Source organism: Trichosurus vulpecula, chromosome 7, assembly GCF_011100635.1.
Source record: "Trichosurus vulpecula isolate mTriVul1 chromosome 7, mTriVul1.pri, whole genome shotgun sequence".
Lineage (NCBI taxonomy): Eukaryota > Metazoa > Chordata > Mammalia > Diprotodontia > Phalangeridae > Trichosurus > Trichosurus vulpecula.
Genome location: NC_050579.1, coordinates 12,025,223 through 12,048,901, shown reverse-complemented (window position 1 = coordinate 12,048,901; position 23,679 = coordinate 12,025,223). Strand labels below are relative to the sequence as shown.

The following is a 23,679-nucleotide window of genomic DNA, read 5'->3' as shown; positions in this document are numbered from 1 at the left end:
TGTTGGTTGCTGTGGCACAAACACTCACACACACACAGGCACATGCAAACACACACACACACACACAGACACACATACACACGGACAAAAGCACACAAAGACCCACACACAAATACACCCTCTGCAAAGAGGTATAAAAGCCTTGGTGAGGGGGGAAGGAGCTGTCCAAATCCATCACTCCTCTCCTGCTCCTCTACCAAGATCCCACCCAGTCCAGACAACATGCGCCACACCAGCTGCTCTCTTGGCTGCCAGCCGACCTGCTCTGTGCCTATCTGCTGCAAGCCAGTGTGCTGTGTCCGTCCCTGCTGCCGACCGGCCTCCTGTGTGGCCCTGCTGTGCCGCCCACTGTGCCCCGTGGTGACCACCTGCCAGGAAGCCTGTGGAGCTGGCAGCTGCTCCCCCTCATGTTGTGGAGGCAGCCCCTGCCAATCCACCTACTGCCAGGCTGGCCCCTGCAGCCCCACCTGCTGCATGCCCAGCTCCTGCCAGGCTTCCTGCTGTGTGCCCAGCCTCTGCCAGTCTGCCTTCTGCTTGCCTATCTGCTGCAAACCCGCTCTGTGTGTGCCCCTGTGCTGCAAACCTGTGGCCTGTAGGATCCCCTCCTGCCAGGCCTCCTGCACCTCCCTGCTCTGTGGACCCTCCTGCACCCCCTCCTGCTGCTGAGTACCTGTTGTCCCAGTTCACTTGAGAAGAGTCTGGAGCACCCACTTCTCAGATCACCGTGGTCAAGGCCACTTGCCACTGAGCAGGGGCCCTCACTTCTATCCCACATGGTGGAGTCAACCTATGGTTCTGCTGTGACTCACAACCCATGGGACCCAGGCTAGCTCACTGTTGTCAGAAATCAGCTGGGCATCATCATGCCCCATGAATACCAGTATGGAACAGGAGCCCATTCCCAGAGGGACCCTTCCATGCCTCCCTCAAAGGGAAATCCCGGGACACCAGGGTCTGACTTTCCACAATGTTCCTCCCTGCCTTGTGGCCACTGTAGTGTCACCCACCCCAGTGACACCCCAAAACAAGTATGTAATAAACTCAAAATTAGACACATCTAAAAAGCACTTGGTGCCTCTATTTTCTGAAGCCTAATGGTGTAGGGGGTGGCAGGTAGGCTCACAGAGGGGTAGGAGGGAGTTTCTCATAATTTCTGGGGAGATATCATGGCCCAAGAGGGACAAGACCAACCCATGGGCACCTAGAAGGGATTTGGCTAATGGCCCCTTAAGGATTTCGTCAGCTTTGGAGCCCCCTGATTGGAGGGCAGGAGGCAGTGTCAGATTCCTCCCAGAGCCTTCCTTTGGAGAGGGCAGAGACTGGGCTCCCAGGTCCCCCCACTTTCCATCTGCTGCTCCGACAGGTTTCACCTCCACAGAACAAGCTCCCACAACACCACGTGCCCCCAGGTTTCACCCCTCCCTCCCTGAATCCTTTATCCTCCTCTCATAGGAGGCACATAGTAGGTGCTTAATAAACAAGGAGTGGATGGGCACATAGTAGGTGCTTAATAAACAAGGACTGGATGGGCAGGAAGTTCCCCTGAGTGGACACTGCCTTGTGCTCTGTTCATCATTAGAGCAGATGACCAGCCTTTACTGGGGGCAAGGTTCCAGACCTCCTGTGGTTTGTGGGAGAGAATCCAGGTCATTTCTCCTGGCACTTCTTGGAGCACCACTTAGGTGCAGTCAGGGCCAGAGATAAGAGAAGTGTCAGGGAATCTTGTAGATCATGAGCAGGACAGCAGTGAGGACCTTAGCTCTCTCTCTCTCTCTCTCTCTCTCTCTCTCTCTCTCTCTGTGTGTGTGTGTGTGTGTGTGTGTGTGTGTGTGGTGGTGGTGTACCTCTGTGCATCTGTGGGGTGTGGGGGTCTTGTGCTGGTTGATGCTAGTTGCCAGAGGATTCCCACTGCTTCTCCTTCATTCTGGAACAGGATCAAAAAGCAACGGCTATGCTAGAGTCAAGGTCCAGCGTGTCCGACTGTGGCTGATCTGCCCAACACCAGCTCAGAAGGTCTAACAGAGGACGGTGCAAGTAGCGCATGTGAACATTGTAAATTTGCACATCTCACATTTCTTTTGGGCTACTTCAATTCTGCTTCGCTCACAGAGCACAGCGCCTCCTCTGACGTGGGCACGCCATGCCGGGAGGTCCTGTGCCAGTGTCTGCCATGTCACAAATCAATTCCAAAGTTAAGAGTTTCCTTGTATCACTTTTTGTGACCTCCATGTGAATGCATGCCCTTTGTGAGTTCTCTGTAAAATAGTCTTTTTGGCAAGGGTGCATTTTGTATTCAAACAATGGCCAGCTGCAGTAGCAATTTAGATTTGAAGATCTTTCCCATCCATTAATAGGCCATGCGACCTGTTTACGTCACAGGAAGCCTAAGACACATGTGGTGGAAGGAGTTTCCTGACAGGAAAAGGAAGTTATGTCACAGGAAATGCTGAGAGAGAGAGGGGGAGAGGAGGAGAGGGAGAGGGGGAGGGGGAGAGGGAGAGAGGGAGAGGGAGGAGGGAGAGAGAGAGGCGGGGAGGGGGAGAGAGAGAGAGAGAGAGAGGGAGAGGGGGAGGGAGGGAGAGGGAGAGGGAGAGGGAGGGAGGGAGGGAGAGGGAGAGATAGAGAGAGGGAGGGAGGGAGGGAGAGAGAGAGAGGGAGGGGGAGAGGGAGATGGGGAGGGGGAGGGAGAGGGAGGGAGGGAGCAGTTATGGCTGCTGGTGGCTCCTAACAGCCGCCTTCGTGGTTGTTAGAGCTGAATAGACCGACTTAGCTGTGCTGTGAGCTTGTCTTTGGGAAGGCCCCAGCCGGGGGTCGGAGAGATCTGGGGATGGCCGGGCTGTGTTTTACCGCTGTGATAGACTGGATAAATGGCTTGTGGGATCCGGTTCTCCGGTGTCTGAATAAATGGTTTGCTTCTTCTACCTTCTATGTGGACAGTCTCACGTAGTTGGTGATACAGAATTACACGGGCATTTTGATAATTATCATCTACACTGTTATTATTGCCTCACTGTTACACCAGTCCAGGCCACAACAGACACCTGAGGGCTGGACCTGGACATCTCTCACTGCCAGGCAGCCTTCCCCCTCCTCCGCCCCCCCCCGCCCCCATTCATAACAAATGTCCCCACAGGCCTGCAAGGAAAGACCTGACCACCCCCCTCCAGAATCCACAGTGGCTTCAGGGCCTGAAGAAAACTCTGGACCAACCAGCAGAATCCCAAACCATCAGCCTTCTCTGCTCTCATGCTGTGCTTCAGAATGACCCTGAAACAGTCACCTGGCCGGACTGAGCAACTTATCCCCTCTAATCTTGACTGAGAGCTCCCTGATGGGAGGCAGTGCCCTGACTGATCTCTGGACACCTGCCTTTCTCTCACCTGTGGCTGCTCCAGATCTCCTCTCTCCAAACATAATCCAGCAGCCTCAGCTCCTCCCTCTGAGGAGACCTTGCCTCCCCTTTGACAGAGAAAACAGAGGCTGTGCCTTGGGGCTTGCTCTTTCCTTCCTGTTGCCAACCCCCAAATACCTGCTACACCATCCCCTCTCTCCTCCCTGGGGCTGGTGAGACCAAGAATGGGAGGTTCTCCTTGCCCGGGGCAATTGATCTAGGTGTGGCTGTGATCCCCTCATCTCCTACCTCTTCTAGGAGGCTCCTTGTTAATTCTAATGTTCTCTGTTTGTCTGACTCTCTATCTCTCTCATCATCTCTATCTCTGTCTCTGTCTTTCCCTTTCTCTCTCTCTCCCACTATTTTTCCATCTCTGCCTCTCCCTATCTCTCTGTCTCTGTTTGTCTCTGTCTACCTGTCTCTCTCTCTCTCTCTCTCTCTCTCTCTCTCTCTCTCATTCTCACATACTCTTTCCAATTTCCATCTCCTCACCCATACTTCCACCAGCCCAGATAAGGGCTTAATCAGCATCACCTGGAATAGTGAAGTAGCCCTACTAAGTGGTCTCCAGTCTTTCCTCTTTCCAATCCATTCTCTAGACCAGGGATTACATATACAAAAAGAAACAGGTACCACTAACAGGTACATAAGGATCCCTGTGGATTGCATATCAACTAGGTTTAAAACTGGACTTTGTCGCTGTTTTACTGTGTTTTAATTCATTTTGTTCAATATTCCCCCAATACATTTTCATCTGGTTCTGCCTCCCTTGATGCTACTGGAAGCTGCATGTTTGGCTCTTCCACGCTGGAAGCTGACCCTTGATGTCCTGAAGGCCCAGGCCTGATCATGTCACTTTATGCCCCAAGTACCAGCCATCAAACAGAACACAAACAACTATGTGGTCCTGCCAACTTCTTCACTTGCTCTCCAGACATCCTGAACAACACGGTTTAGTGTAAATGGTACACTTAGCCAAATTGGCCTGCTGGTCTCCCCAAACTGCCGGGAAGGCTCAGAATGCCCCTCCTTCATTTCCCACCCATCTCCAGGAATTCCCTGCTTGGCCCTCGTATGAGAAGCCTCCCTGATCATGTCTGTCAGTGCTCTCCCCTCCTGACTTAGCCCGAAGGTGCTTGTCTCTGCTCAGGGCACCCTAAGCCCACCAGCTTACCCTTCTGTCACTGGATGCTCAGGACTTAGCCCCATGTCAGGCTAGGAGTAGAGGACTCATAGGTGTTTACTAAAGAATGGAAATGGAAACCAAATTGGTGTTTATGGGCCACTGGCCATCTCCTAGACAATGTCACCGTCACCTAATGATGGGCTCTGAGGGAAGCAGCCAGCCATAAACAACAACAGGGAAGAAGACTCAGTCTCCCCTGGGTACATCCTCCTACAGGAGGCATATAAAAGCCCACCAGGCTACCCTACCTTCACACACAGCCCCACAGCTACACTCACACCCACACCCACACATACACAGACCCTCAACCACACAGACCCACAAGCACAGTCCCAGTTAGGCTCAAGCTCCTCCCAGTCTCAGGCACTCAGTCCCTCACTCACACCCCTTTCCCACTCTTTGCTGACCAAGGCCCCCAACACAGCTCCTCCTACCATGGCAGACACCTGTTTTTCTGGGCCCTGTGTTCCCACATCCTCAGCCATCTCTGTCTGCTCCAGTGACACGAGCTGTGGCAGCAACATCTGCCTGCCCAGTTCTGACACAGGCTCCTCCTGGCAACTGGATGACTGCCCAGAGACCTATTGTGAGCCCAGCTGCTGTGCCCCCTGCTGCTGCCCAGCCCCATGCTGCACGCCAGCCTCCTGCCTGACCCTGCTGTGCCGCCCAGTCTGCTGCATGCCGGCCACCTGCCAGCCAGCCTGTGAACCCAGTCCCTGCCAGTCTGTCTGCACCTCCTCCTGCTCTCCATCATGCTGCCAGCAGTCCTGCTGCCAAGCCCCTAGCTGTGCTGCCCCTCCGTGTGCGGTGCAGTCCTGCTCCTCTGTCCCACTCTGCTGCAAACCCAGCTGCTACATCACCCTGCCCATGTGCTACAAGCCCAGCTCCTGTGTGACCACAGCCTGTTGTCCAGCCTCCTCCTGCTGCCAGCCCAGCTGCTGTCGCCCTGCCCCCTGTGTGTCCCTCATCTTCAGGCCCATGTGCAGCCCAGCCACCTGCTGTGTGCCTCTCTCCTGCAGACCCTCCTGCTGCACCACCACATCCTCCTCCTCCTGTTGCTGTGCACCCTCCCGCTGTTTAGCCCCAACCTGCTGCCGTCCTTCCTCCTCTGTGTCCCTAATCTGCCGGCCCACCTGCTGCAAACCCTCCTGTGGCACTACCAGCTGTGGCCAAAAATCTTGCTGTTGATCCCAGGGCATTTATTCTTCTCCACCTCTGCCCTACTTCTTTTGGCCTCCTGACTCTATCCCTCAACATCAGCCTCAACAACTGGCCAGCATCACCTCCAAAGGCATTCAGTCTGCACATGAGCACCTTCACCACCCAGGTGCAGGCACTCTCCCAGACATCGCCTCCCACCCATGGCTGACCCCCATCATGGCTCCTGCTTCCACATGCCCCTCGCTCAGTACGCATCGGCCCAGGACTGCCTGTAGCTCTCAGATTTTATCTAGGCTCAAAGCATGCAGGGGATGACCCCATGCTGGGACCCACCAAGTAATAAATGGCATCAAACCACCTTCCTGGCCTCTCACTTGTCCTCTTTTCTTACCCTGGGCCCAAAATATGGAGTCAAAGCAGGGAAGGCACAAATACCACACAAGACTGCCTGGGGAGACCAGAAGACTGCAGGAGATAGCAATCCAGTGACCACCACACCATGCACACACATCCCCATGGTCATGCCAAGCCATGCCCTCACCCATCCCTCTCCATCCCACACTGGGCAATGTTCACACCCACCAGCCTAACCACCTGGCTACTGTTGTCTTGACTTAGAACTCTTCCTCTGCTTCTCACACCTGATCTCATTGTGTCTAGTTCAAGGTCCTGATGCCCAATACACTCTGCCCCAGCCTCTCCTCTGGAGCCTCAGTCTAAGTGCAACCACTGGTCAAGATAAGCAGGATAATGAGGAGAGCGAGAAAATGTTCTCTTGGTTTGGATGTCTCCTTACTCCTCCTGGTTGAGCCAGGACACCCAGGCACACATGTAAGAAGAGCCAGACTTACAACAGAACATTCATGGTACATGAGAGCACACCCAGAGAAATGCCCCGTGTAGACAGTCTCTTCATGCCCAGCATCCAAGCAGTCTCCATGACCCTCTACTCAGCCAAAGTCCAGACAGCTCATTGTCAGCATTACCAGGAGAGCAGAGCCCCAAACCATACTGGGCTGCTTTAGACCTGGTTTACATCTCAGGCCAGTGACAAGTTCCAAAGGAAACCTCTGTGTGCAGAAACAGAAGGAAGTCAAAGGGGAGAAAGAGGCACTATATTCCAACCAGGACCAAGGACACCTCCACATGAACCCACAGCTACATTCATACACACAGATGTGCCCCCCCAATCCCTCTCTTTATGGTGACTCCCCCTGGTCCTGTCAGAAAGGAGGAGTCTGCCTTCAGAAAGGGACAGTGTCCCCAACAATGGCACAGACTGTGCTCCTGTCACCTGGCCCAGGAAGGGTCAGGGCCACATTTTTGTATTAAATCATTTATTTCTTTTTTACTTTGGTTCACAACATTCAGTTCCTCAAGATTTTGAGTTTCAAGTTTTCTCCCCCTCCCTCTCCTCTCCCCTCCCCACCCAAGACAGCATACAGTCCAATATAGGTTCTACATATACCTTCACACTAAACATTTTCACAATAGTCAAGTTGTTAAGAATTATAATCCAATGGAATGAACCACAAGAAACAAGAAACCAAAAGATAAACAAAAACAAAGACAGCAAATAGTTTGCTTCAATCTGCATTCAGACTCCAGAATTTTTTCTCTGGATGTAGATAGCTTTTTCCATTGTAAGTCTTTTGGAGCTGTCTTAGAACCTTGCATTGCTGAGATGAGCCAAGTCTATCAATTAGTCATCAGAGATACAGTGTGTCTGTAATTGTGTATAATGTTCTCCTGGTTCTGTTCCTCTCACTCAGCATCAGATCATATATGTCTGTCTGTTCCTCATTTCTTATAGCACAAAAGTATTCCATTACATTCACATACCACAACTTGTTTAGCCATTCCCCAATTGATGGGCATCTCCTTGAGTTCCAATTCTTTGCCGCCACAAGAAGAGCTGCTATAAATATTTTTGAACATACAGGTCCTTTTCCCACTTATATGATCTCTTTGAGATATAGCCCTAGAAGTTGTATTCCTGTGTTAAAGCGTATGCACATTTTTATACCCCTTTGGGAAAAGTTCCAAATTGCTCTCCAGAATGGTTGGATTAGTTCACGACTCTACCAACAATGCATTAGTGTTCCAATTTTCCCACATCCTCTCCAGCATTTATGATTTTCCTGTTTTGTCATGTTAGCCAATCTGACAGGTGAGATATGGTACCTAAGAGTTGTTCTGATTTGCATTTCTCTAATCAATAGTGATTTAGAGCATTTTTTTCATAGGACTATAGATAGCTTTAATTTCTTCCTCTGAAAACTGCCTGTTTATATTCTTTGACCATTTATCAATTGGGGAATGACTTATATTCTTATAAATTTTATTCAGTTCTCTTTATATTTTAGAAATCAGGTCTTTATCAGAGATACTGGTTTTAAAAATTCTTTCCCAGTTTTCTGCTTCCCTCCTAATCTTGGTTGCATTGACTTTGTTTGTACAAAAACTTTGCAATCTAATGTAATCAAAATTATCAATTTTGCATTTCAAGTAGCTCTCTATCTCTTTTTTGGTCATAAATTCTTCCCTTCTCCATAAATCTGACAGGTAAACTATTCCTTGCTCTCCCACATTGCTTATAGTGTCAGCCTTTATATCTAAATTGTGAACCCATTTTGACTTTATTTCAGTATATGGTGTGAGATATTGACCTATGCCCAGTTTCTGCCATACCATTTCCCCAGCAGTTTTTGTCAAACAGTAAGCTTTTATCCCAGAAGTTGGAGTCTTTGGGTTTATCAAACAGTAGATTACCATAGTCATTGACTACTGTGTCTTGTGTACCTAACCTATTCCATTGATCCACCACTCTATTTCTTAGCCAGCAACAAGTAGTTTTAATGACTGCTGCTTTATAATATAGTTTAAGATCTGGTATGGTTAAGCCACCTTCCCTAGCATTTCTCTGCATTAATTCCCCTGATATTCTGGACCTTTCGTTCTTCCAGATGAATTTGGTCATCATTTTTTCTAGCTCTATACAATAATTTTTGGCAGTTTAATTTGTATGGCACAAAACAAGTAAATTAATTTAGGTAAAATTGTCATTTTTATTATATTAGCTCCATCAGGGCCACATTTCTAATGAGGCTGCCAAACTTCTGTCCCCAGAGGAGGGAGAGAGACCTAAACTGGGAGGAAGCTGGAACTTAGGAGCAGAATCTTTCCAGATAGTTCTTAGGGGTGACTCAACAAGTGTCCACAGGGATGTGGAAGGATATCACACAGGAGAGAGAGGAGTCTCATTGACTTTCATTACCAAGAGCAGAACAAGGAGAAAGAGAAATGGGAGAGATGCAGATGCTGATGGGTTTGAGGAAATTCTGACAAAGTGTTCAAAGCCACCCTCCATTGGGACATGGGAACCCCTGCAGCCCCAGCAGACCTGAGGGACATCTGGGAAGTCCAGAGTCCATGGAGCCCATGGGAACTTGGAGAGGTGGCTCTCCACAAGCACGCAGAAACCCTACTATGTGCCAGGGATTGTGCCAGGGTGTGGGATCTAAGGAAAAAGTGAAACAGTACCTGCCCTCAAAGTGTTTGCATCCTCCCGGAAGACACTGGATGAAGATGGACAAGTACACACTAGGTCATTTCAGAAGGCCAGAGGGCACTGGGATCTGGAGGGATCAGGAGGGGCTTCATGTGGGAGGTGACACAGGAGCTCAGCATCAGAGGAAGCTGGGAGGCAGAGGGGTGGAGGGGGAGCACTTCAGCTATGGGGGACAGTGGGGGCAAAGGCACTGAGGTGGGACATGGCATCTTGTGCAGCCTCTGCACCTGAAATGTAACAGAGTATGGATCAATTCTCTGCTGCTTGTACGAACTTTGGCCTGATGATAGACACCAAGAAAACAGAGGTTCTTCACCAGCCAGAGCCACACCAGCCATACCTGCCACCAGCAGTTATAGCAAATGGAGCAGTTTGAATACTGTGGAGAGATCATTTAGCTTGGCAGGATACTTACCAGGGATGTCCAAGTAGATAATGGGGTTGATGCATGTATTGTCAGAGCTAGTTCAGTGTTTGAGAGGCTGCCAAGGAAAGTGTGGGGAGAGGAGGTATTAGAAAGCCTACCCAAGTGAAGGTCTACAGAGCCGTGGTGCTGACCTCACTGTTGTAAACCTGGACAGTCTACCAGCACCATGCCAGGAAATGGAATCCCTTCCATTTGAATTGTCTTAGCAAGATTCTGAAGAACAACTGGCAAGATACAGTACTGGAAACTGAGGTCCTTTCTCAAAGTAAACTGCCTAGCATTCAGACTCCTCTGCAGAGATCACAACTCCAATGGGCTGGCCACATGTGAATGTCAAACATGCATTTCTCTAAACGACTATCATGGAGGACTCTCACAAGGAAGATGCTCATATGGTGATCAGAAGAAGTGATACAAGGACTCTCTTAAGGTCTCTCTGAAGCAATTTGGAATCAATTGTAAGACATGAGAGACACTGGAACAGGACCGCCCAGCCTGGTGTGCCCCAATCAAAGAAGGCCTTGTGCTCTAGGAGTGAAACAGAACTGCCGAAGCTCAAAAGAAACATGAGATGCATGAATTGAGAGCCATCTGCACTCCAAATGTTTGGGTGGAATATTTGTGCCCCACCTGGGTACAGCCAGCTGAGCTCCCATTGGGCTGATCAGTCACAGTGGACACACTGACCTTGACCCCAACATAGTGATATCATTTTGGTCCCTTCCAGAAGGAACAACAACCACCAACCAATGAGGCACACCAAGCAGGGCAGTCTGCCTGGAACTGAATGTGACAAAGGAGGTAAAAGAGAAGGAGGCTGGGAAAGCAGGAAGGGGGCAGCTTGGGAACTTTTCTAATGCAATTTCTTCCTGAGGCCACTGAAGCCTCCTGAGCTCAGGGGCCAGAGTTGGGGCCTGGATTCCATTTGCCATGGGGTTTCCAGAAATGGTACTTTTTAATTTAGGGCCTGGAAGAGGAGAAACCTTGCCCCTACTGCCTGCTCCCCCTCCTGAAGCAAGGTGGCATTTGTACCAGGAGCAAAAAGCTGACCATCATATTCTCTTAGCCCAGAGCTATAAGCTACCTAGGGTATCATTGCACATTCCACTCACTCAGTAGTTCAGAAGCCTCCGTGACTCATGGGACCAGGGCCAAAGCCTTTAGCCTGGAACTTCACACTCCATTTCCCTTGTTAGTTAATAAATGTTTAGTAAATATTTGGGTCTGGATGGTCTTGGAGAGATCAAGAACCCCCACGAGACCAGGAAGGTGAGCGCTTCCTGCTTTAAGGACTCACCCAAAAGCCTTGGGTTTGGCTTTGAAGGAAGAAGGAGGAATCAGTAGGTAGATATAACTAAACAAGGGGGACAGTAACCTTTAAAGACACCAAATTGTGCTCAGCCCCCAAGGAAAACTTCTGAGGGTCACAGAAACACTGGGCAAGGACCTATATAGAAGCTTCATAAGTTGTTTGGGAGTAGGAAGGGTAGGAAGGACGACGAGAATGAAAACAGCTACTGTTGATTGCTGTGGCACAAACACTCACACACACATGCACGTGCACAGACACACTTTGCAAAATGCCTTGGTGAGGGGGGAAGGAGTTATCCCAATCCATCCCTCCTCTTCTACTCCTCTACCAAGATCCCACCCACTCCAGACACCATGAGATACACCAGATGTTCCACTGGCTGCCAGTTGACCGGCTCTGTGCCTGTCTGCCTTAAGTCCATCTGTATCCGTCCCTGCTGCCTCCCAGCCTCTTGTGTGGCCCTACTGTGCTGCTCAGTGTGCCCTGTGGTGAGCAGCTGCCAGACAGTTTGTGGAGCTGGCAGCTGCTCCCTCTCATGATCTGGATTCACCCCCTGCCAATCCACCTGCTATGAGGCTAGGCCCTGCAACCTCACCTGCTGTGTGCCTGTCTACTGCAAACCCTCTTTGTGTGTGCCCGAGTGCTGCAAGCCTGTGGCCTGTGGGTTCCACTCTGTAACAACACTGTTGCTAGCAGCTGCTGTGGAGGTGAAAAAACAACAACCAGAGCACACAGGAGGGCTGCTAGCACAGGTTCTTCGATCTGCTTTTCTAAGATAAACAACTTCAAAGGGCTTACAATCTTACTTTTATCAAACATACATATATCATTCACTTTGTTCAGGCGAAAAAGTCTGCACCCTGAACTTCAAAGAAAACAGAAACAGAAATTACAAGCAGAAATTATAAACAGAGCAAAATAACACAAATCAACAGATAGGCTTCTACCTCTCTGACCCTAGCAATACATACACAGCTACCAGAAAGGGAAGCACCAACATCTGAGTTTTCAAAGCCAGGGGGCTCCTTAATGGCTACCCAGAGTCTCCACACCAACACTTCCAACAAGTGTACCCCAATCAAAATGCTAACCTCTGAGAATATATACCCTGTTTAGGGCCCTGGGGCTTCCCACCTTTCTAAGGCTTCACACCTCTCACCACCTAATTAGCAAAAGGATGTGGGCCTTCCTACAAACCAAGGAAAGACTCAAAGACACTTGGTTGCCTTAGTACTTAGAAGCACTCCAAAACAAAAAAAAAAAAGAAAAAAGTCCCACTTTGCTTGCCCTTATACCCTCCTGCCAGGCCTTCTGCTGCCAGCGGGCCTCCTGCACCTTCCTCCTCTGTGGATCCTCCTGCACACCCTCCTGCTGCTGAGCACACTGTCTCTGCTTAGAAGAGAGGAGCCTGGAGCACCCACTTCTAACATCACTGTGGTCCGGCTACTTGTCACTGAGCAGGGCCCCTCACTCCTATCCCACATGTTGGAGTCAACCTATGGTTCAGCTGTGACTCACAACCCATGAGACTCAGGCTAGGTCACTGTTGTCAGAAAGCAGCTAGGCATCATCATGCCCCATGGATATCAGTACGGAACAGGAACCCATTCCCACAGGGACCCTTTCATGCCTCCCTCAAGGGGGAGTCCCGGGACACCAGGGTCTGGCTTTCCACAATGTCCTTCCTTGCCTTGTGGCCACTCCAGCATCAACCACCCCAGTGACACCCCAAAAACAAGCATGTAATAAACTCAAAAGGAGACACATCTAAAAATCACTTGGTGCCTCTGTTTTCTGAAGCCCAGCGGTGCAGGAGGTGGCAAGTTCATAGAGGGGAAGGAAGGAGTTTCCCATAGTTTTCTGGGGGAGATGTCATGGCCCAAGAGGGACAAGACCAACCCATGGGCACCTAGAAGGGATTTGGCTAATGGCCCCTTAAGGCTTTCTTCAGCTTTGGAGCCCCCTGATTGGAGGTCAGGGGACAGTCAGACTCCTCCCAGCGCTTCCTTTGGAGAGGGCAGAGACTGGGCTCCCAGGTCCCCCCACTTTCCATCTGCTGCTCTGACAGGTTTCACCTCCGCAGCACAAGCTCCCACAACACCACGTGCCCCTAGTTTTCACCCTTCCCTTCTTGAATCCTTTATCCTCCTCCCACTAGACTGTAAGCTCCTCAAAGGCAGGAACTGTCTTTCTTTTTTTGTTAGTTGCTTCCCCTTTATAGATGTGGGACAATGGAGGCATTCTTGAACTCCTGGGGGATAACCTCCTGTTTGGGAGGCTCTGAAGGAAAGTGTGGGAGAGAAGACTTATTAGACTGTTTACCAAACTGAAGGTCTACAGCGCCATTATGCTGACCTCATCGTTGTATGCCTATGAAACTTGGACAGTCTACGAGAGCCATGCCAGGAAACTGAATCGCTTCCATTGGAATTGTCTTAGGAAGATTCTGAAGATCAGCTGGCAGGATAAGGTACCAGACACTGAGGTCCTTACTTGAACTAAAATGACAAGCATTCAAACTCTGCTTCAGAGAGCGCAGCTCCAATGGGCTGATCACATTGTTCGAATACAAAGTGTACACTTGCGAAAAAGACTACTTTATGGAGAACTCACACAGGGCAAGTGTTCACATTGTGGTCAGTAGAAGTGATACAAGGGTACTCTCAAGGTCTCTCTCAAGAACTTTGGAATTGACTGTGTGACATGAGAGACACTGGCACGGGACCACTCAACATGGCCTACCTGCATCAGAGAAGGTGCTGTGCTCTACTGAAACAGCTCAAAGGAAACGCAGGATGCACAAATTTAGAATATCCACCCCAAATGTTCACAAGGACTATTTGTGCCTGACCTGTGTTAGACCTTCCGAGCTCGTATTGGCCTGATCAGCCACAGTCAGACATGGTGAATCTTGACTCAAGCATAGTGATGTCATTTTGGTCCTCTTCCAGAATGAAGGACAACAACCAACCAACCAGTTACTTCCCCAGTGCTTGGCACATAGTAGGTGCTTAATAAATATGGACTGGATGGGCAGGAAGTTCCCCAAAGTGGACACTGCCTTGTGCTCTGGCTCATTAGAGAAGATGACCAGCTTTTATGAGGGTAAGTTTCCAGCTCTCCTGTGGTTTGTGGGAGAGAATTCAGGTCATTTCTCCTGGAGCTTCTTGGAGCAACAGGTTGGTATAGTCAGGCCCAGAGACAAGAGAAGTGTCAGGGAATTCTGTAGTTCATGAGCATGACAACAGTGAGGAGCCGTGGTCAGCTGGGTGCCTCTCAGTGTGTGTGTGTGTGTGTGTGTGTGTGCGCGCGCGCGTGTGTGTACACCTGTGTGCATCTATGGGGTGAGGGTGTCTTGCACTGGTGGATGCCAACTGGCAGAGAATTCCCACTGCTTGTCCCTTGTTCTGGAAGAGGACCAGAAAGCCATCACTATGTTAGAGTCAAGGTCCAGTGTGTTCGACTGTGGCTGATCAGCCCAATACCAGCTCAGAAGGTCTAACACAGGTTGGGCGCAAGTAGTGCATGTGATCATTGTAAATTTGCACATCTCACATTTCTTTTGGGCTACTTCAATTCTGTTTTGCTCACAGAGCACAGTGCCTTCTCTGACGTGGGCACGCCATGCTGAGAGGTCCTGGCCAGTGTCTCCCATGTCACACAATCAATTCCAAAGTTCTTAAGAGAGACCTTGAGAGTGCCCTTGTATCACTTCTTCTGACCACCATGTGAGCACTTGCCCTGTGTAAGTTCTCTGTAAAATAGTCTTTTTGGCAAGGGTTGTTGTTGTTGTTGTGTTTGGCCTTAGTTCTGGAAGAGTACCATGACGTCTGGGAAATGATAACATGATTTGTCGTCACTTTGATTTGAGTGAGAGAGGGCTGTACAAGGTCACCAGCCTCACTTTCTCCTCCAGAGCCATCTGGGTCCAGTAGCCTGATATGCATCAGGATGATTGGAGATGGCCCAGGATGCATTGCAAGACCCCAGCCCTTTTAGGCTAAGGTCTTTTCAGGTTCCCACTTTGAGTGAGGTAATGCCCATTCAATGAATAGGCCTCTTTAAGAAGTTAATCAAGGGACAGCCCCTTTAATCAAAAACTAAAAAAAAAATTAAATTGGGAGAGGAAGACCCTCAGGGTTCCTGATCAAAAGAGAAACAGTTACTATTTGATATTTACTTTCACTCTCTGCTAGGAGGGCAGGGACCTAGTGTCCCTATGGGCTCCAGAGTGAATTGGGTTTAAGGCTTGGTTTTTGAGAAAGAAATCTAGCCCATAAACCCAAAGTTAAGGAGGAAGCCATTGAGCATCGAAATGTACCTTCCTTTGGGCAGAGCACTGAGAGGAAAAGGAAAAGGAGAGGGAGAGGGAGAGAGAGGGAGAGGGAGAGGCTACTCAAAGGTTGTGTTTGTCCTTCGTTCTCAAAGAGGACCATGACATCAGGGGAATGATGACACGACTTGCAGCTGACTTTGATTTGAGTGAGGTAAATTTGCATTCCAACAACTTGGCCAGTGCACACCACACCCGGGCACCTGATGTCTGGACCTGGACCTCTCACAGCCAGGCAGCCTCCCCATCCCACTGCCCATTCCTCCCAAATGTCCTCACAACCTTGCAGGCAAAGCCCTGACCACCCCCCTCCAGAATCCACAGTGGCTTCAGGGCCTGAAGAAAACTCTGGACCAACCAGCAGAATCCCAAACCATCAGTCCTCTCTCCTCCCATGCTGTGCTTCAGAATGACCCTGGAGACAGTCACCTGGCCAGGCTGAACAACTTATCTTCTCTGATCTGGGCTGGGAGCTCCCTGATGGGAGGCAATGCCCTGACTGATCTCTGGACACCTGCCTTTCTCCCACCTATGACTACTCCAAACCTCATCTCTCCAAACATCCTCCAGCAGACCCAGCTCCTCCCTCTGAGGAGAATTTGCCTCCCCTTTGCCAAAGAAAACAGAGGCTGTGCCTTGGGGCTCCCTCTTTCCCTCCTGTGTTAACCCCCAAATACCTGCTACACCATCCCCTCTCTTCTCCCTGGGGCTGGTGAGACCAAGAATGGGAGGTTCTCCTTGCCTGAGGCAATTGTTCGAGTTGTGGCTGTGACCCCATCATCTCCTGCCTCTTCTAGAAGATTCCTTATTAATTCTGACTTTGTGTCTCTTTCTCTGTGTCTGTCATCTCTCTCTATCCTCATCTCCATCTCTTGTCTCTGTCTTTCCCTTTCTCTCTCTCTCTCTCTCTCTCCTTTTCCATCTCTGTCTCTCCCTATCTCTGTCTCTCTCATAATCACATACTCTTTCCAATTTCCATCTCCTCACCCATACTTCCACCAGCCAAGATAAGGGCTTCATCACCATCACCTGGAATAGTGAAGTAGCCCTACTAAGTGGTCTCCAGTCTTTCTTCTTTCCAATCCATCCTCTACACCAGGGAATTCATACACAAAAAGAAATGGCAACTGCTAACAAGTACATCAGGATCCCTGTAGATTGAATATCAATTAGGTTTAAAACTGGACTTTGTCACTGTTTTACTGTGTTTTAATTCATTTTGTTCAATATTTCCCCAATACATTTTCATCTGGTTCTGCCTCCCTTGAAGCTGCTGGGGTCTGCATGTATGGCACCTCCCCTTTGGAAGCCGACCCATTGATGTCCTGAAGAGACAGGTCTGATCATGTTGCTTGGTGCCTCAAGTACCAGCCATCAAACAGAATACGAAAAACTATGTTATGGACTGTTCACAGCCCTGCCCAATCTCTCCCCTTTCTCTCCACATATCTTAAATAATACATTTCACTGTCAGTAGTATGTTTGGCCCGATGGGCCTGCTGGTCGACCAGAACAAACCTCTGCATCTCCTCAAATTGTTGGAAAGGCTCAAAATGTCCCTCCTTCATTTCCCACCCACCTCCAGGAATTCTCAGCTTAGACCTTCTACAAGGAGCCTCCCTGATCATTCCTGTCTATACTCTCTGCTCCTGACTTAGCCCCGAGGTGCTTGTCTCTCCTCAGGGCACCCTCAGCTTTCCCTCATGTCACTGGATGCTCAGGAATTAGCCCTGTGTCAGGACAGTAGTAGAGGCCTCATAGATGTTTACTAAAGGTTGGAAATGGAAATCAAATTGAATGTGTTTATGGGCCACTGACCATCCCCTACACAATGTCACCATCACCTAATGAAGGGCTCTGAGGGAAGCAGCCAGCCATAAACAACAACAGGGAAGAAGACTCAATCTCCCATTGGCACATCCCCCTGCAGGAGGGATATAAAAGCCCACCAGGCTACCCCACCTTCACACAAAGGCCCACAGCTGCACTCGCATCACACACACACACACACACACACACACACACACACAGACACTGAGACCCACACCACACACCCACACAGTCCCACAAGCTCAATCCCAGTTAGGCTCAAGCTCCTCCCAGTCTCAGGCACTCAGCCCCTCACTCACACCCCTTTCCCACTCTTTGCTGCCCAAGGCTCCCAACACAGCTGCTCCCACCATGGCAGACACCTGTTTTTCTGGGCCCTGTGTTCCCACATCCTCAGCCATCTCTGTCTGCTCCAGTGATGTGAGCTGTGGCAGCAACGTCTGCCTGCCCAGTTCTGACACAGGCTCCTCCTGGCAGCTGGACGACTGCCCAGAGACCTATTGTGAGCCCAGCTGCTGTGCCCCCTGCTGCTGCCCAGCCCCATGCTGCACGCCAGCCTCCTGCCTGACCCTGGTATGCCGTCCAGTCTGCTGCATGCCTGCCACCTGCCAGTCAGCCTGTGAACCCAGCCCCTGCCAGTCTGTCTGTACCTTCTCCTGCTCTCCATCATGCTCCCAGCAGTCCTGCTGCCAAGCCCCTAGCTGTGCTGCCCCTCCCTGTGTGGTGCAGTCCTGCTCCACTGTCCCACTCTGCTCCAAGCCCAGCTGCTACATCACCCTGCCTGTGTGCTACAAACCCAGCTGCTGTGTGACCACAGCCTGTTGTCCAGCCTCCTCCTGCTGCCGGCCCAGCTGCTGTCGCCCTGCCTCCTGTGTGTCCCTCATCTGCAGGCCCATGTGCAGCCCAGCCACCTGCTGTGTGCCTCTCTCCTGCAGACCCTCCTGCTGCACCACCACATCCTCCTCCTCTTGCTGCTGTGCACCCTCCTGCTGTCCAGCACCCACCTGCTGCCGCCCTTCCTCCTCTGTGTCCCTAATCTGCCGGCCCACCTGCTGCACTACCAGCTGTGGCCAAAAATCTGGCTGTTGATCCCAGGGCATTTATTCTTCTCCACCTCTGCCCAACTTCTGTTGGCCTCCTGACTCTAGCCCTCAACATCAGCCTCAACAACTGGCCAGCATCACCTCCAAAGGCATTCAGTCTGCACATGAGCACCTCCACCACCCAGGTGCAGGCACTCTCCCAGACATCTCCTCCCACCCATGGCTGACCCCCATCATGGTTCCTGCTTCAACATGCACCTAGCTCAGTATGCATCAGCCCAGTATTGCCTGTACCTCTCAGTCTCCCTCTAGGCTCAAAGTGTGCAAAGGATGACCCCATGCTGGGACCCACCAAGTAATAAATGGCATCAAACCATGTTCCTAGCCTCTCACTTGTCCTTCTTCCTTCTCCTGGACCCACAATATGGTGTCACAGGGGGGAAGGCACAAATACCACACAAGACTGCCTGGGGAGACCAGAAGACTGCAGGAGATAGCAATCCAGTGACCACCACACCATGCACACACATCCCCATGGTCATGACAAGCCATGTCCTGACCCATACCTCTCCATCCCACACTCTAGAAGTTCACCCCCAACAGCCTGACCACCTGGCTACTATTCTCTTACCTTAGACCTCTTCCCCTGCCTCACACCTGATCTCATTGTGCCCATTTCAAGGGCTTGATGCCCAAAACACTCTGCCCCAGCCTCTCCTCTGGAGCTTCAGCCTGAGTGCAACCACTGCACAGGGTAACAGGGATGAAGACGAGAGCCAGAAAATGTTCTCTTGGTTTGGATTCCCCCCCTTTTCTCCTGGTAGAGCTGGGACACCCAGGCATACATGCAGGAAGGTCCATGTTGGAGGACCTGACTCACACCAGAGCAGTCATGATACATGGGAGCACTCCCAGAGAGATGCCCCTTGTAGGCAGTCTCTTCATGCCCAGCATCCAAGCAGCCTCTGTGACCTTCTACCCACCAACAGCTCAGACAGTTCACTGTCAGCATCACCAGAAAAACTGAGTACCGAACCACACTTGGCTGTGACAAATTCCAAATTAACCTTCTGTGTGCAGAAACAGAGAGGGAAGCCAGAAGAGGCACTATGTTGACATGAAGACAGGTCCCCTTAGATACACTCTACAAGACCAAGGACACCTCCACATGGACACACATGTACACTCATACACACAGATGTGCCCCTCACCCCTCTCTTCATGGTGACTCCCACTTTTCCTGCCAGGGATGAGGACTCTGTTTTCACAAAGAGACTGTGTCCCCAACAATGGCACAGACAGTGCTCCTGTCACCTGGCCTAGGAAGGGGACAGCAGGTGTCTTTTTTCAGGCCCACATTTTCAATGAGGCTGCCCAGCTTCTGTTCCAAGAGAAGGGAGAGAGACCCAAACTGGGAAGAAGCTGGGACTTAGGAGCAGAATCTTTTCAGGTAGTTCTTAGGGGTGACTTGACAAGTGTCCACAGGGATGTGGAAGGATATCAGACAGAAGACAGAGGAGGATTCTTGACCTTCTGCACCAAGAGCAGACCAAGGTGAAAGAGAAATGGGAGAGATGCAGATGCTGGTGGGTTTGAGGAAATCTTGACAAAGTGTTCAAAGCCACCCTCCATTGGGACATGGGAACCCCTGCAGCCCCAGCACACCTGAGGGACATCTTGGAAGTCCAGAGCCCATGGAAGTGGACCCTCCACAAACAGGCAGGAACCCTACTGTGTGCCAGGGATTGTGCCGGTGGTGCAGGAGCTAAGGACAAAAGTGAAACAGTGCCTGCTCTCAGAGTGTTTGTATCATATCAGAGGACACAGGATGAAGCACACACCAGGTCATTTTGGAGGGAGAGAGGGCACTGGGATCTGGAGGGATCAGGAGGGGCTTCATGTGGGAGGTGACACAGGAGCCCCAGAGGAAGCTGGGAGGCAGAGGGACGGAGGATAGTGTGGACAAAGGTACTGAGGTGGGAGATGGCATCTTGTGAAGCCTCTGGAGCTGAGACCTAAAAAAATATGGATCAGTCTTATGCTGCTTGTGCTAACTTTGCCCTGTCAATCAACACCAAGAAAACAGAGGTTCTTCACCAGCCATACCTGCAAGCAGCAGTTACAGTAAACGGAGCTGTTCTGAATACTGTGGAGAAGTCATTTAGCTCAGCAGGGTACTTTCCAAGTAGATGATGGAGTTGATGCATGCACTGTCAGAGGTAGCTCAGGGTTCGGGTGGCTCCCAAGGAAAGTGTGGGGAGGGGAGGTGTTAGAAAGCCTACCCAGGGGCAGAGCCAAGATGGTTGGGAGAAAACAGGGACTCACTTGAGTTCTTCCCCAAACCCCTCCAAACACCTGTAAAATGACTCTAAATAAATTCTAGAGCTACAGAACCCACAAAATGACAGCATGAAACAAGTCTCCAGACCAAGACAGCCTGGATGGTCTCTGGGAATGGTCTATGGCACCGTACTGGGAGTGGAACATAGGCCACACCTGAAGAGACCGATCTGGAGTAGAGTGGGTGAAGCAGGTCACAGGTCCCACAATCACCGGCAGCTATGGCCTTTCCAGACTTCTCAACCCACAAACGCCAAAGACAATGGAGCAGGTCAGTAGAAAAACTGTTGGACCTGGCTGAGAGAAGTGTGTGGTCTGGCCTCAGTCCCAGGAAGGTGGAGGTGTCTGTAGTGGCAGAAGCAGCACAGCAACTGGAGCTTCTTCCAGAGCTCCACGCCCACAGAAGGTGGAGGAAATCAAGCAGCTGATCAGAGCAGAAGTGCAGGGATTGCTTTGCTGGCACTAAGTCAGAGTTCTCTTGCTTTCCTCTCCTTGGATTTGGGTCACAGTCCTGGTTGGCCATCTTTGGGAGAGGAGGAGCACTGGTGTGGCAGAGCTTGTGGTGGCTGTGGAGAGGCAGTCCTCCTGGTAGTTGCACAGCAGAAAGGAGTGCTTGCCCTCACAGATCAAAGCACAGGCCAGGAACAGAGCATTATACCACCTCAGAAGAGAAGTAGCTTTGAAAACATCAGCGCAATACCTTTGAGGCTTGGGAAGAGCACTCCCCACTCTGGAAGCAGTCATACCCTGAGAAAAAAGCTCAAAAGTCAAGTAATTGGCTGGGAAAATGAGCAGGCAGTGTAAAAGGACTCAGACTATATAGAATCTTTCTTTGATGACAAAAAGATCAAAACATAGAGCCAGAAGTCAACAAAGTCAAAGATCCTACATCAAAAGCCTCCAAGAAAAAAATAAGAATTATTCTCAGGCCATGGAAGAGCTAAAAATGTTTTGAAAAATCAAGTAAGGGAAGAAGAAGAAAAATTGGGAAGAGAGATGAGAGTGATGCAAGAAAACCATGAAAAACAAGTCAATGATTGGCTAAAGGAGACCCAAAAATACTGAAGAAAATAACACCTTAAAATATAGACTAACCCAAATGGCAAAAGAGCTCCAAAAAGCCAATGAGGAGAAGAATGCCTTAAAAGGCAGAATTAGCCAAACGGAAAAGGAGGTCCAGAAGACCACTGAAGAAAATAATGCCTTAAAAATTAGAATGGAGCAAGGGAAAGCTAGTGACTTTATGAGAAATCAAGAAATTATAAAACAGAACCAAAGGAATGAAAAAATGGAAGACAATGTGAAATATCTCACTAGAAAAACCACTGACCTGGAGAATAGATCCAGGAGTGATAATTTAAAAATTATTGGACTACCAAAAAGCCATGATCAAAAAAAAAGCTTAGACATCATTTTTCAAGAATTTATCAAGGAAAACTGCCCTGATATTCTAGAACTAGAGGGTAAAATAGAAATGAAAAGAATCCACCAATTTCCTCTTGAAAAAGATCCCAAAAAGAAAACTCCTAGGAATATTGTAGCCAAATTCCAGAGTTCCCAGATCAAGAAGAAAATGTGGCAAGCTGCCAGAAAGAAACAATTTGAGTATTGTGGAAACGCAATTAGGATAACACAAGATCTAGCAACTTCTACATTAAGGGATCAAAGGGCTCGGAATATGATATTCTGGAGGTCAAAGAAGCTAGGATTAAAACCAAGAATCACCTACCCAGCAAAACTGAGTATAATACTTCAGGGCAAAATATGGATTTTCAATGAAATAGAGGACTTTCAAGCATTCTTGATGAAAAGAAAACAGAGCTGAACAGAAGACTTGACTTGAAAATACAAGAATAAAGAGAAGCATGAAAAGGTAAACAGGAAAGAAAAATCATAAAGGACTTACTAAAGTTGAATAGTTTTGGTTATATTCCTACATGGAAAGATGATATTTGTAACTCATGAGAACTTTCTCAGTATTAGGGTAGTTGAAAGGAAATACATATACATACATTAACACAAGTATATATATATCTATATATATATAGACAGAGGGTACAGGGTGAGTTGAATATGAAGGGATGATATCTAAAAAAAAATTAAGGGGTGAGAGAGGAATATATTGGAAGATGGAGAAAGGGAGAGATAGATTGGGGTAAATAATCTCACATAAAAGTGGCAAGAAAAAGCTGTTATAATGGAAAGGAAGAGGGGGTAGATGAAAGGGAATGAGTGAATCTTGCTCTCATTGGATTTGGGTTAAGGAGGGAATAACATACACACTCAATTGGGTATCTTACCCTACAGAAAGTAGGGATAAGGGGATAAGGTGGGGGATGATAGAAGGGAGGGCACATTGGGGGAAGATGTAGACAAAAGCAAACACTTTTGAAAACGGACAGGGTCAAAGGAGAAAATTAAATAAAGGGGGACAGGATAGGATGGAGGGAAATACAGTTAGTCTTTCACCACATGTCTATTATGGAAATGTTTTGCATAATGATACATGTGTGTCCTATACTGAATTGCTTGTCTTCTCAAGGAGAGTGGGTGGGGAGGGAAGAAGGAAGAGAATTTGGAACCCAAAGTTTTAAAAACAAATGTTAAAAAATTGTTTTTACATGCAACTGGGAAATAAGATATACAGGCAATGGGGTATAGAAATCTATCTTGCCCTACAAGAAAGTAAGGGGAAAGGGGATGGGGGGAGGGGATTGACAGAAGGGAGGGTAGACTGAGGAAAGGGGGAATCAGAATATATGCCATCCTAGGGTGGGGGGAGGGTAGAGATGGGGAGAAAATATGTACCTCAAATTCTTGTGGAAGTGAATGTTGAAAACTAAAAATAAATTTTTAAAAAAGGCATGCTAAAGCCAATTTATAAAAAGAAAGTCTACCCAACTGAAGCTCTACAGAGCTGTTGTGCTGACCTCATTGTTGTATGCCTGTGAAAACTGGACAGTCTACCAGTGGCATGCCAGGAAACTGAATCTCTTCCATGTGAATGGTCTTAGGAAGATTGTAAAGATCACCTGGCAGGATAAGTACCAGACACTGAGGTCCTTTCTCAAAGTAAACTGACAAG

The 23,679-nt window shown here is 49.2% G+C and overlaps 3 protein-coding genes across 3 annotated transcripts; all 3 read left to right on the top strand.

Moving 5' to 3' along the window:
• Positions 1-222: 222 nt before the first annotated feature.
• On the top strand, positions 223-666 carry LOC118857418 (keratin-associated protein 4-6-like). Its single transcript, XM_036768108.1, has one exon. The coding sequence runs from the start codon at positions 223-225 to the stop codon at positions 664-666; it is 444 nt and encodes a 147-aa protein (XP_036624003.1).
• A 4,346-nt stretch (positions 667-5,012) lies between these two features.
• On the top strand, positions 5,013-5,765 carry LOC118858314 (keratin-associated protein 10-3-like). The gene has a single exon (XM_036768811.1). The coding sequence runs from the start codon at positions 5,013-5,015 to the stop codon at positions 5,763-5,765; it is 753 nt and encodes a 250-aa protein (XP_036624706.1).
• An 11,797-nt stretch (positions 5,766-17,562) lies between these two features.
• LOC118857280 (keratin-associated protein 10-3-like) lies at positions 17,563-18,300 on the top strand. Its single transcript, XM_036767953.1, has one exon. The coding sequence runs from the start codon at positions 17,563-17,565 to the stop codon at positions 18,298-18,300; it is 738 nt and encodes a 245-aa protein (XP_036623848.1).
• Positions 18,301-23,679: the final 5,379 nt, after the last annotated feature.